The 13,234-nt window shown below is 47.2% G+C and overlaps 1 protein-coding gene across 3 annotated transcripts in view; it reads left to right on the forward strand.

The window, feature by feature from the left end:
• Fbxo16 (F-box protein 16) overlaps positions 1 to 3,694 on the forward strand; it is a 50,921-nt gene extending 47,227 nt beyond the window's left edge. The window contains exons 8-9 of one of the 3 annotated variants that reach the window (XM_029469192.1): positions 2,256 to 2,291; positions 3,426 to 3,508. In XM_029469192.1, coding sequence (XP_029325052.1) covers positions 2,256 to 2,285 — 30 coding nt within the window. In that variant the 3' untranslated portion in view covers positions 2,286 to 2,291; positions 3,426 to 3,508. Of the gene's footprint in view, positions 1 to 2,255; positions 2,292 to 3,425 lie in introns of all 3 variants that reach the window. The other 2 variants (XM_029469191.1, XM_021182516.2) reach the window with 2 other exon arrangements.
• Positions 3,695 to 13,234: the final 9,540 nt, after the last annotated feature.

The raw sequence follows: 13,234 nt of genomic DNA on the forward strand, positions 1-13,234 counted from the left end.
CTTTCCTTTCCTTTCCTTTCCTTTCCTTTCCTTTCCTTTCCTTTCCTTTCCTTTCCTTTCCTTTCCTTTCCTTTCCTTTCCTTTTCGAAACAATGTTTCTCTGTGTATCCCTGGCTGTCCTGGAACTCACTCTGTAGACCAGGCTGGCCTCGAACTCACAGAGATCCACCTGCTTCTACCTCCTGAGTGCTGGGATCCAAGATGTGTGTGTGTGTGTGCCACCACACCCAGCTTTATTTTGAGACAAGGTTTAACTAAATTGCTAAATTCCCTGGGGCTGGCCTAGAACTCTTTTTGTAGCCCAGGTAGGCTTTGAACTTTAACCTTTCTGCCTCGGTCCCCTGCATGAGCTCATCTGTCTCTACAGGGATCTTAAACCAACACTGAAAACACCAAACAAGGGAAGGTTCTGTGCTCTTATCCCCCTGCCCCCACCCTCAATACTGCCGCTTCCTACTTGTTACTTCAGCCCTTGTTTTGTCTACTTTGGGGGGTGTGGGGGGGACTCACCATCCAGGGCTGGAGAGAAGGCTCAGCTGTTAAGAGTACTGACGACTTTTCAAAAGGTCCTGAGTTCAAAGCCCAGCAACCACATGGTGACTCACAACCATCTGTAATGGGATCTGATGCCCTCTCCTGGTGTGTCTGAAGACAGCTACAGTGTACTTACATACAATAAATAAATGAATATTTTTAAAAAATCACCACCCAATATATTCTGGACCTCTGTAGATGGCCCCTGTTGAAACAGTGAAGCACAAGGCCCCAGCTTTGCAGGCATGGAGACCAAGACACAGAGATGAACAGTGATTCACAAGACCAAGCCACCAAGGCCAAGATGGAGGGATCAGTGATGTTCTGAGAACGCCAGAAGATGAAAGCATTCAAGTTGGGCAGGCTCATGCAAATGTGTAATCCCTGCGCTTGAGGCAGAAGCAGGAGCATTGTTGCAAGTTCAAGGACAACTTGGGCTACACAGAGAAATCTTATCCTAAAACTCAAAAGACAGGGCTGGGGAGATGGCTCGGAGTATAAAATGTTTACCATACAAGCATGGGGACCTGAGTTTGACACCTAGCCAGTGCCCAGTTGATCATGGTGGCATGTGTTTACCCAAGATCCCAGCTCTGGGAAGACAGAGACAAGAGTGGTGCTTCCTGGACAGCCAGTCTAGCTGAGTCAGCAACCTCCAGGCCAACAAAAGATGGTGCCTCGGAAATCAAGTTGGAAAGCAATTGAGAAAAGCATCTGGTGTCACCCTCAGGCCTCCAATGTACTGAGTGTGAAAATGTCTACAATACATTAGAATCTCTGAGTGTCGTCCCGTGTAATCCCAGCACTCGGGAGGCAGAGGCAGAAGGATTTGAGAAGAGTTCGAAGGGGCTAGCCTGGGCTATGTGAGACTTTGTACATTGATACTTCTAGGAGAAAAGTGGACCTTGGAGGGTGAGTTAGCTGTTAGGAATTCAGGCAGGTCAGAGGTGTGGGGGAAGACCATTCCACACAGTGTAACCTTGAGGGAAAGTTAGCCAAGGGGAGAGAAAGTGACAGCAATCCCTGGTTTCTGAATCAATGAAAATGAAGAGATTTCCAAGGTTCTGAGGAAGCCTGAACGCATGAGTCAGAGCATAAGACGGATTAATGATTTCACGTGATCTGCACCTTGCCTGACAAGTTGGAGTAGGGGGTCAGGGGGAGCACGTACATGGGGTGGGGTGGGGTGGCATGGCGGGAAATGACAGAGGGCAAGGGTCTGTGGCCATGAGAATCATCTTTCATTGCTATGCAATTGAAGCCAAGGGAAAGGCAAACTATTGACTTTGCTTTTTGTGTTTGTTTGGTATGTTTCAAGGCCCAGGCTGGCCTTGAGCTTTCAGCAGCCCCTCCTTCCTCTAAGTTCAGACAGCTGGGATGATAGATGTATGCCTTCATAATGGGCTCAAGGGCAAACTTTTTTTTTTTTTTCATGACAGGGATTCTCTGTATAGCCCTGGCTCTCACTTTGTAGACCAGGCTGGCCTCGAACTCAGAAATCCAAGGGCAAACTTTTAAAAGTTTAATTTAGTGTTTGAGATAGGATCTCACTGTGTAGACCGATCCAGCTTCAAGTCCACAGAAACCTACCTGCCTCTTCCTCCCAAGTGCCTGGCCTCAAAGGCCAACTTTATCAAGCACTTCCGAACTCTTGCCTCAAGCTCAGCTTGCCTTATCTTCTCACTCTCTGCTTTCCCTCTCCCTTTCCTGCCCACGGCCAGCCATCAAGGAGAGATCTGTGGTCACTGTGAGTTGAGGTGGGGATGTCACCTTGGGCCATTTGTCTTGTTTAAAAGGGTGCATGCAGATACATGCGTATGGTGAAAGGCATGGGGACAGTGCTGGCATTCCCTGGTCTAAGACTCGGAAGTCTCCAGAGCCAGCTGTGACATTGAAGCTGTGACTGTGCCCTGTCACTGTTCCCCCCTTGTATTTACTTCTAAAATGGAGACTGTGGATGGCTCCATCCCTCCCTTTCTCTTTTATGATTTTCTCAAAGTCCATATAAAATGTGGTGGGTGTGGGGAGATGGCTCGGTCTGTAATGTGCTTGCCCAGCAAGCATGAGGACCTGAGGTTGATCCTCAGCACCCGTGTGAAAAGCAAAGGATGGTGGTGTGTGCTTATAACCTCGGCACTTAGGAGGTTTAGACAGGTGGATCCCTGGGGCTCAGTTAGCCTAGCCTAACTGGTGAGGCCCAGACCACTGACCAACCCTGTATTACAAAACAAAACAAAAATCTAGATGGGTAACTCCTTTAAAAAAAATGATTTATTTATTTATTTTATGTATAGGAGTACACTGTAGCTCTACAGATGGTTGTGAGCCTTCATGTGATTGCTGGGAATTGATTTTTAGGATCTCTGCTCACTCTGGTCAACCCCACTCACTCAGTCCACTCTCCCAAAGACTTACTTATTATTATATATAAGTACATCGTAGCTGTCTTCAGACACACCAGAAGAGGGCGCCAGATCTCATTGCGGATGGTTGTGAGCCACCATGTGGTTGCCGGGATTTAAATTCAGAACCTTTGGAAGGGCAGTCAGTGTTCTTAACCACTGAGCCATCTCTCCAGCCTGATGGGCAATTCTTAAGGAATGAACTTAATGTCCTGACGTGTGTGCATGGGTATGTGCTAAGATACACACATACACACACACACACACACATTGAGTTTGTGAAAGACCATTTGAAGGTGAAACTTTACTAGTTGTAGTTCAAGGTAAAGACTGCATAGGAGTGATGTAGAAGTTCCTAGGGAATTTCAGAAATCCCCACCTGCCTTATGACTGCATTATGTTACATCACATTATTATAGGAAGTTTAAATGCATGGCTTCCTTTGGCACTTCTACAACCTTCCCTCTAACGGCATTCTTTCTTCCCTAGATGTCCCTGAGTTCCCCTCCAAAACTTCCAGTTCGTCTCGCCTGGCCTCTGCATCTGCCAGTGGCACCCTCAGACCCTGAAGCAGCAACGGAAGCTCTCCTGGAGCATCTTCAGAAACACCCCGGGCTTCAGTCACCCTCGCTGAGGCTCCAGAGTCAAAGCTGATTAAAGGGTTGGAAAAGGACTTTTTCTAGAAACGACAAGGTGTTCTTCACAGCTGAGAGTTGGATTCTAGCTAGTCCCGCCATTAAACTCTTTTGGCTTAAGTACCTTACTGTGAATGGTCCTGCGAGTTTGTGTATCTCAGGAAAAGAGAATGAACAGCAGAAATGGTGACAAACGCAGACTCTTGGAAATGTGGCAATAGACATCTTGGGTTTGATGGGGGGATGTCTAATGTCCTCGTTGGTAATACTGGGAAAATCAGGCCTGGGAAGGCAATGACACCCCCCAGGCTCCTTCAGAAGTTGGTAAAGGAGATGCTTAGGGCGTTAGCTATAGCACAAATTGAGAGGTTTCTGCAACAGAAGTGCATTAGCTCACAGTCTGAATACTGGAAGTCTGAGATGATGTGTCAGCAAGTGACACCAAGGTCTCGAGGTCTCTCTCCATTGGCCATCTTCTTCCTGTCTTTACATGAGTTTCCTCTTCTAAGTCAAAGGCAGGCCCTTTATAAGATATCGAAGATAGGAGTTCAGCGTGTAGATTTATAAGAGACATGGTTCAGCCAGAAACACATGCTATGGGGCAGGATTAAGAAAATCAAGATAGGATGCTGAAGCCCCTGGACCTGGCAGCAGTGAGAAACTGTCATCCTTTGCGCCAAAGAGATGAAGAGAGCAGGGAGAGTGGAGGTCTTGGGTCCAGCTTCTGCGGCGGCCTTCAGAGAGAGGCTGGCAGACATGGTGTGTTGGAGGTGGCAGAGGAATGTGGGGAGGGAAGCAGTGATACCCAACTCTTCTTCTCTCTTACACTCTCCCACACTCCTGGCGTCACCCATCTGGAACTAGAAGAAAAGGTACTAGTGGTTCTGCCCTTAGCTGCCAGCCTCCTGAGGCAAGAGAGCAGAACTGGCAAGGCTGAGCAGTAAGTCTAGGCAGAACCATGGAAAATAATCAGCATCATGGAGGGAAAGAGTACAGGGCTGGGACCAGTGAGATGCCTCAGCCAAAGAAAGCATCCTGTGTAGGCCTGATGACCCGAGTTCCATTCTCAGAATCCATGGTGGAAGGCGAGAACTTAACTCCTGAAAGGTGACCTCTGGCCTCTGCACGCACCAACTTCCCACTCCAGCAGTAACAGAGCACATGTCTGAAGGAGTGACAATGGCATGTAAGCAATTTAAAAGAGCTTTGGAGTAGCTGGAAAACAGAACAAAATCACTTAGTGTAGCGGGAGTAGATTAATCTACTCTTACCTCCCCTGTGGCGGAACACACGCTCCTTGCTACCCACCCCAATGCTCTGGATTCTAGGAATGAAAGACACACACACACACACACACACACACAGAGAGACACACACACACAGACACACACTCACAGACACACACACACACACACACACACAGCCTTATATTTAATTTGCCTTAATCTGCCCAGTGGCTGGGCCACTTCATTCCTCCATGTCGCTAGCACACTCTCCCCTCCCATACTCCTGATTTATTACTTACCAAAACCTGTATTCCATCCTGGCCACCCTGGATCCAGGCCTGCAGCTTTCCTGGGCCATGATCCATGACTCTTACATGTTGGTAGTCTACCTGTCTCTCTGTGTCCTACATTTCCCAGGCCTGGTCCTTCTTCTTCCCCAACATGTCGCATTCTCCCCCTGCCTCCCCCCCCCCTTTCCCTGGAGTCCTGTCTCTGTCTCCCTGCCCAACCATTGGCCACTGGCATCTTTATTTACCAATCAAAGCCAACTTGGGGTAGGGACCCTCAGCATTTACATGCAGACATGCGGGTTCCGTGATTCTGGAAACCCAAATAACATAATGCAAGCATGAAACCAAATCCACAACAACTCGGTACAGACGTGAATGTTCATGTAACAGGCTCCCAGACCTTAACACAACTCATGAATGTTAGAGGCACCATTTTGATCTTAAAACACAACACAACAGGCCCCAGTACCTGCCAACATGGAAACAAAGACCTAACACATCCAACACCTAGGGGGCAGTTCCAGGAAAGTCCTTACGTGTACTCACCTTGCTTTTCGGCTTCTGTCTTTCTGCTCCTTGCTAAGTCGAGTGTGACAACCAGGATGTGATTTTTGTACATAACTTGGGGTCGCATGGTTTTGGCAAGTTCCCTGTGCAGGCACTGGCCAGCAATAATACCTTTCTTTTTGTCTTTCTAAGTGTCCTTGTGGTGGTCTTACTGATGGGCTTACTTCAAAACATTTCTTTCTACTCTAAACCATCTACCCATCTACCCATCTCAGTTCCCCAGACACTGCTGTTCTGAGATGTAGTTACCTAAGTAAAGTAGAAAAATGGAAAAGCAGTGTTGCTGTTATTGTCTGAGTATGAAGGAACCCACGGGAGGCTGATGCATTGAAGGCTTGGTCTCTAGGTGACAAATCCAATCACTGAGGGATGATTATACCATGTGGGTTCTGACGTCATCAGTACGTTAATTCATTATAGAGTTACACCAAATAAGATTTTAGGAGGTGAGGATGGTTGGAGGAAGTAGGTCCCAGAGTTCATCCTCTGAAGAGTCTGTCTTATTCTTGGCCCCTTTCTATCTAACTCTCCACCCTGTTTGCAACAAAGTGAGCAGCTCTGGTTTCTTCTGTGGCCAAAATAAATCCTTCCTCAGCAGGCTGTCTATTGTAGGTATGTTGCGTAGTATGGAAAAGGATGGCAAACACGGCTGTCCATTGTGATACCAAACAATCTTTACACACACACACACACATAGGGTTTTGACAGTGGCCCAGACTGGTGGTACAGAAGAAAGTGGTGTGTGTCCAGATGATAGGTAGGGACAAAACACAATCTAGTAATAATCACTTCATTTGTCCCACATAGTGTTGCACTAAAACATCCTTCCGCACTGAGATCTTGTGTCTTTCCCATAGGAAGGGTGTCCTCTTCCCAGAGCCTGTGTCCTCATGAACACTTCCATTTCTTTAGTTGGCCAGACAGTTGTTCCATTTGAAACAAAGGGAACACAGGCTCTGGAGGGTTGCAAGGCTCTGGAAGAATACACCAGGAACCATGGGCAGATGGAGAAGCTGGACGGTCTGCAAATGGACCTCTCTTTGATCCAGGGGACCCTTGATCATGTCATGAGTAGTTACACTCTAGGAGGGACATGGCTGGCGCTGTGGTGTGAGCCATCCATTAGGGCTCTGTGAAGGCTTCAGGCAGAGCCTTTGTTCCCTTCTTGAAGCCTAGGGTTCTGAAGCCTGGTGGGGCCTGAGTCACTTTGAAGTTCTAGTCATAGGAGGTTCATGGTGTCACTCCTGTTTCTTTAGTCAGCTGGACAGTTGTTCAATTTGAAACAAAGGCAACACAGACACTGCAGGGTTGCAAGGTTCTGGAAGATCACACTGATGTCTAGGACACCCACAGACACCAAAATGGACTTTGTTTGTGCGAATACATATTGTTTTCATACACTTTCCCCACCAGCCTCCCATTTATTTCTGTTGATCTACTTGTATTTGAGAGGGTTGCAAGTACCCCAGACTGACCTTGACCTTAGTATGTATCTGAAGATGATCTTAAACTATCTCTTGATGTTGAAATTACTGGTGTGTATGAGACTACCACACTCAGTGTATGAGACACTGGGAGCCAAACCCCAGGCATTGTGGGTACTAGATAGGCACTCTAGCAACATTGTAATATGCCTAGCCCCTCCCAGTTATTCATTTTTATTTCTTTTGGTGCTGGGGACTGAACTCAAGGTCTTATGTACAAGCTGCAGAGGGGAGCTATGGCCCAGCCTTTCCCACAGACTTTAAATCATTTCTAGGTGACTTGCAATTCCTAACACAATGTGAGTAGTTGTTAAACTGTGTCTTTTGTACTATGACAAGATGGGACAGTACTGACAGTACATGGCAGGCCTGGCTGCTGCGTGGTGGATGTATATCAGCAATAGTTATCACAATAACTTTTCCTAGCTCTGTGTGTGTGTGTGTGTGTGTGTGTGTTAGAGTCCAAGAACACAAGAGGACCTAACTGTTTGGTTGTGAGAAATAAACCTTTTCTTGCTTTTAAGGAACCTGAGAAGCTGAGGAGAGGAGAGGGCAGCCGTTGCAACACATGGGCTTGAACAGGGTACCTCGAGCAGAGCTGAAAGAGAGGACAGATGAAGCAGTCTGGAAGGAGCTACAGATGGGGATGGCTGTTCCAGCAGAAAGCCTAGGATGAGTCTATGAAGGTGGTGTGGGATGTACAAGGGGGAGAGAGAGAAAAACGACCCAGCGAAGTAGCCAGAGACCCGGGGAGAAGCCAGGGAGTCAGTTATCCTGGTGTGCCCAGGACTGACTTGGCTTCAGGGGCTTGAATCGCTAGCTCCGTGCAAGCAAGTGCAAGGCCCTGGATATAATCCTCAGCAAGGCCAAAGCCGAGGAGAGGAGAAGGGTAAGAAGAAAAGGGGGAGCCGGGCATGGTGGCGCACGCCTTTAGTCCCAGCACTTGGGAGGCAGAGGCAGGCGGATTTCTGAGTTTAAGGCCAGCCTGGTCTACAGAGTGAGTTCCAGGACAGCCAGAGCTACATGGAGAAACCCTGTCTCGAAAAACCAAAAAAGAAAAGAAAAGAAGAGGAGAGGAGAGGAGAGGAGAGGAGAGGAGAGAAGAGAAGAGAAGAGAAGAGAAGAGAAGAGAAGAGAAGAGAAGAGAAGAGAAGAGAAGAGAAGAGAAGAGAAGAGAAGAGAAGAGAAGAGAAGAGAAGAGAAGAAAAGGGGGAGGAAGGAGAGGGATGGAGAAGAGAGGAAGGGAAAGAGGAAAGAGGAGGAGGCTGAAAACAAGGAGCATCTCCAGGAAGCCCCTCAGTCGCCATGAGTTGTTCTGGAGACTTGGATGGCCCACGAGAGAGCTAGTGTCCATAGAAACCCGTCTGAGCTGCCATGAGGATGGGGAGAGAGCCAGAAAGTCAGTCAAGAGCCCGAACAAGAATCTGAGCCCTGCCAGGAAGTCAAGGCTACACCCTAGGTACTGAACAGTTGATCCGGGACTGTGAGATAGGAAAGCGATCTGAGAAGACTTGCATTTAGAGGGCTCTGGTGCCTGGGTAACTGGAAAGAGGGGATGTGCAAAGGGCTGCCCATCACAGAGTCTCCTGAGAGGAGAGGCCAGTGAGTGGTGGTGGAGCGAGACCGGTGGCTAGAAGGATATAGACTCAAAGCGACAGCAGGACTTGGAGATACAGAGAAGGCTGGCGAGAGAGACTCTCGGGTGCCTGGCATCAGCACTTGGAAAACTCTGGGGAAGTAATGAGGGTGGTTCAGAAAGGCCTTCCCACACCACCCTGCCCTGGAATGCAAACAAACCGTTCCTTCCCCTGCAGCTGGTGTTGCTGGGTGTGCAAGTGTATTGGACGTCCCAGGGACAAGGGGAGCGGGTGAGAACTGCAGGGTAGTCAGGAGGCTCCTCTGGAGGGTGAGGAGGAGAGAGAGAGGCTGTGTTAAACTGGAGGTTTCAGCCTTTGCCTACTCTGGTTTGGTTTCCACAAAACCCTTAGTAGGAGGGAGAAGGGGAGGAAAGGAAGGAGGGGCAGAGGGAGGACCCGGCACCTTTATCTTACAGTTGGGGAATTTAGGATGGAGCAGCAAGCCCAAGCAATGACTGTATAACAGCAGGCCTGGGTCATGACTGAGAGTTTGACTCCAAAGAACACCTCTTCCCCCCTCACAGTTGCTCCATAGCCACTCTTCCTGAGTGGACACGGCCTCCTCATTCCGTATTTGGCCTGGAAATGCTCTCATTTCTCCCCACAGCATAGAGAGCAGCGAAGGCGCTGGCAGGGAGTGGGAAGGATTAGATCTGGTGTTCCCATGGGCTTTCAGAGAGCGGCTGAAGACTGCTGTCAAGAACTGGAATTAGCTGGGCAGAGTGGCATACACCTTTAGTCCCAGCACTTTGGAAGCAGGCAGATCTCTATGAGTTCGAGGCCAGCCTGGTCTACATAGTGAATTCTAGGACAGTTAGAGCTACTTAGTGAGACCCTGTCTCAAAATAAATAAATAAATAAATAAATAAATAAATAAATAAATATCGGATTATCAGATAATTTCTTCCTCTTCTTTTTTATATTTTAAAAATATTTTATTTATGTGCATGTGCAGGGGGATTGCTGTAAAAGGGCCCCAACTCCACATCGTTAGAATCTCTTTTTCTTTTTTCTTTTTTCTAATTCTTTTTTGTTGTTGGTTTTTGTTGTTGTTGTTTTTTGAGACAGGGTTTCTCTGTATAGCACTGACTGTCCTGGAACTCACTTTGTAGACCAGGCTGGCCTCGAACTCAGAAATTCGACTGTCTCTGCCTCCCAAGTGTTGGGATTAAAGGCGTGCGCCACCATACCCTGCCCAGAATCTCTTAAAGAGACATAAAAAAAAGATGAAACTGGAGCCTTCAGATAAAGCCCAGTGTTGTCTCAAATGTCTAAACCACACACATTTCCACTCCCATGTGAATTTTGATGTCCTTTCCAGTTTTGATTCTTCTGTTTGTGGTCTTCCTCCCACTTCTCTCTGTCCATCTTCAGTTGTAGTCATAAATCTCAGCTACCCACCCTCTAGGATGGAATTCTTCACAGGATCCCAGATTCACCACATATTTCCACATTTCTTTTAATAAGCAGGCACATGACTGGTGTTTGACAGTAATGCTGTCATCAGAATGTCGCCTAAAGTTAAGAAATTCCCATTTCTCAGCTGGCTTCGTTAGTTCCGGGCTCCAGCAGAGAATGGACGCTAGAGGGCGCGACTTCCCCTCTTTTCTAAGTCTAGACAGCAGCTCCCGTCTTGATCTCCTGGGTCTTCCAAAGTTTGTCACTCGTTTGCTTTGAGCACGGTTCACCAGCTTTTTCAGAGTTCTGGGTGTACGTGTACACCTTCGAGAAACTCTCATTAATTCACTTCAAGTCTTTTGTTTCACTTAAATTACTTTTTTTAGTGCTAGGGTTTTTATTTTTTTTAAGTTTTGTATATGAGTGCTCCATCTTCAATCACACCAGAAGACATAGGATCCCGTTACAGATGGTTGTGAGCCACCATATGGTTGCTGGGAATTGAACTCAAGACCTCTGGAAGAGCAGTCAGTGCTCTTAACCACTGAGCCATCTCTCCAGCCCAGCATCTATATTTTTAATAAGTCCAGCATGGTCTATATAAAAAGTTCCAGACCAGCAAGGGCTACATAGTAAGCCTGTATCCCAGCAACCCCAAACAACCCCCTGCCACCAGCAAACACGAACAGGGATTGAATAACTCTGAAGTCAGGGGGAGTGGAGGTAGGGATGAGTTGGTGAGGCCCTGGATACTTGGTTCTGGTGTTCATTTGGCATATGTGTTTCCTGTAATTTGTTCCTGATGAGATTTCGATATGTTTCATTTCATCTTAAAAAAGAAACAAACAAAAAAACCAGGAATACTTTTCAAGAAGGAAACTGACCATATAATTGACATGAATTACAAAAATCACAACTGCTAACACATGCCCAGAAGGAAACCAAGCCTCGTCTGCTATCACCAAATATTTACTATTGATGTGCTGTTGGCTCATCTGTGTTATAGTCCAAGAATGCTAGCAGATCCCAGGGTGGACGCTCACTACTGGGGGGAAAACAAGAAGGGGAGGGTCATTTTCAAACCCAGCAAGTTTGATCTGCTAACTTTTCCTTTTTCTGGGAAATGAGGACACAATTTGTAATCATTTGATATGAGGACAGACCGCCTTGATCACAGATTAAGTCTGGGCATGGACCATGGGAATTTAAGGTCCCCAAAGGATGAGCGAGAGCTTTAAAACAGATGACTCAGGTAACTGGATACAGGACAGGCTGATGGTGGGTGCTGAGAACACTAACTAGGAGATCGCAGTGGTAAATAGCTGTAATCTGAGCTGGAAATGCAGTAATCAGACCTTGTATCTACACAATGTGTACACATTCCTTTTATAGACCCTCCTACAAGCAATTATATGAGCTAGGCTGAATCCCCCCCTTTTTTTTTAAGTTTAGAGGTTTAATTAGAAAAGTGGGTATATACCCAGACACTATTGCACAATGCCAGAAAGATTTTGCTGAAGGGACCCTGATATAGCTGTCTCATATGAGGCTATGCCAGTGCCTGGCAAATACAGAAGTAGATGCTCACAGTCTATAAGATGGAACACAGGGCCCCCAATGGGGCTAGAGAATGCACCCAAGGAGCTGAAGGGGTCTGAAACCCTATAGGTGGAACAACAGTGTGAACTAACCAGTACCCCCAGAGCTCATGTCTCTAGCTGCATATGTAGCAGAAGATGGCCTAGTTGGCCATCACTGGGAAGAGAGGCCCCTGGTATTGCAAACTTTATATGCCCCAGTACAGGGGAAACACCAGGGCCAAGAAGTGGGAGTGGGTGGGTAGGGGAGCAGGGTGGAGGGAGGGTATAGGGGACTTTCAGGATAGCATTTGAAATGTATATAAAGAAAATATCTAATAAATGAATAAATAAATAAAAAAGAAAGATAAGTGAGGTATATGAGAGAGATTTTACAAAACCAGAACTAGCAGGATTCAAGGGTAGGAGTGAGTGGGGGCGGAGAAGCATGAAAGCCCACCCTTGGGTGTTTAAGCTTGGGTGACCGGGGCACTGTTCTCTACTGACATGAGCTAGAGGAAAAGCTGTTGAGGAAGGGAGTTTGTGATGGTGAAAAGTGTTTTTGAAGGATTTGTTTTAATTTTGTGTGTATGAGTGTTTGGCATATGCATCTGTGCACCACATGGGTGCTGTGCCCACAAGGGCCAGAAGATGGCACCGGATCCTCTGAAACTGGATTTGCAAATGTTGGTGAGCTGTTGTGTGGGTGCTGGGAACCAAACACAGGTCCTTTGCAAGGGCAGCCAGTGCACTTAACCACTGAGCCATCTCTCCAGCCCCTGAGCCTATTCAGCGTTTTGTTTGTTTGGTTGGTTGGTTGATTTGGTTTTTTTATTTTTATTTTTTTTATTGCTGTTGTTTCCTTGCTTGTCCCTAAGCCTAGTCTGGTCTGGCCTGATACATCCCTGAGGTGGCCCTCGAGCTCCTGTTCTTCCTGCCTCTGCTTCCCGGGTGCTGTGACTCTAGGCATACCTTTCAAGAGTTGCCTATGGTCTCAGTAAAGCCCTCTGTAGAGGTCACAGGTTGACCCCCTTATCATCTGTGTCGATCTTGAGCAGTTCCTCCAGTTACCTCTGTGTTCACAGCCTTGATTTCTTGGTTTTGCAGGCTATCTTCAGTTCAGAGTTGTTCGGTATTTCTTTGTGGTTAGACCCAGGCTTCCTTCTTTGAGACTGAAGTGTCACAGTGTTTACACCACCATTTCTTACTGTGTCCTCTCAGGCGACACACAGAGTCCGCTCATCTCAAGACCTGTGGTTTCCATGATTTGACTAAGATTGTGTCTGTCAGGTTTCTCCAGGGTAAAGTCACCCTCTGTCCCCACCCACCCACCCACCAACCCACACAAACGCACAAGTAACTACTGAAATAATTTGAAAGGTGCTAGAGCCGGGCGTGGTGGCGCACGCCTTTAGTCCCAGCACTCGGGAGGCAGAGGCAGGAGGATTTCTGAGTTCGAGGCCAGCCTGGTCTACAAAGTGAGT

The sequence above is a fragment of the Mus caroli genome, chromosome 14 (genome assembly GCF_900094665.2).
Source record: "Mus caroli chromosome 14, CAROLI_EIJ_v1.1, whole genome shotgun sequence".
NCBI classification, from domain to species: Eukaryota; Metazoa; Chordata; class Mammalia; order Rodentia; family Muridae; genus Mus; species Mus caroli.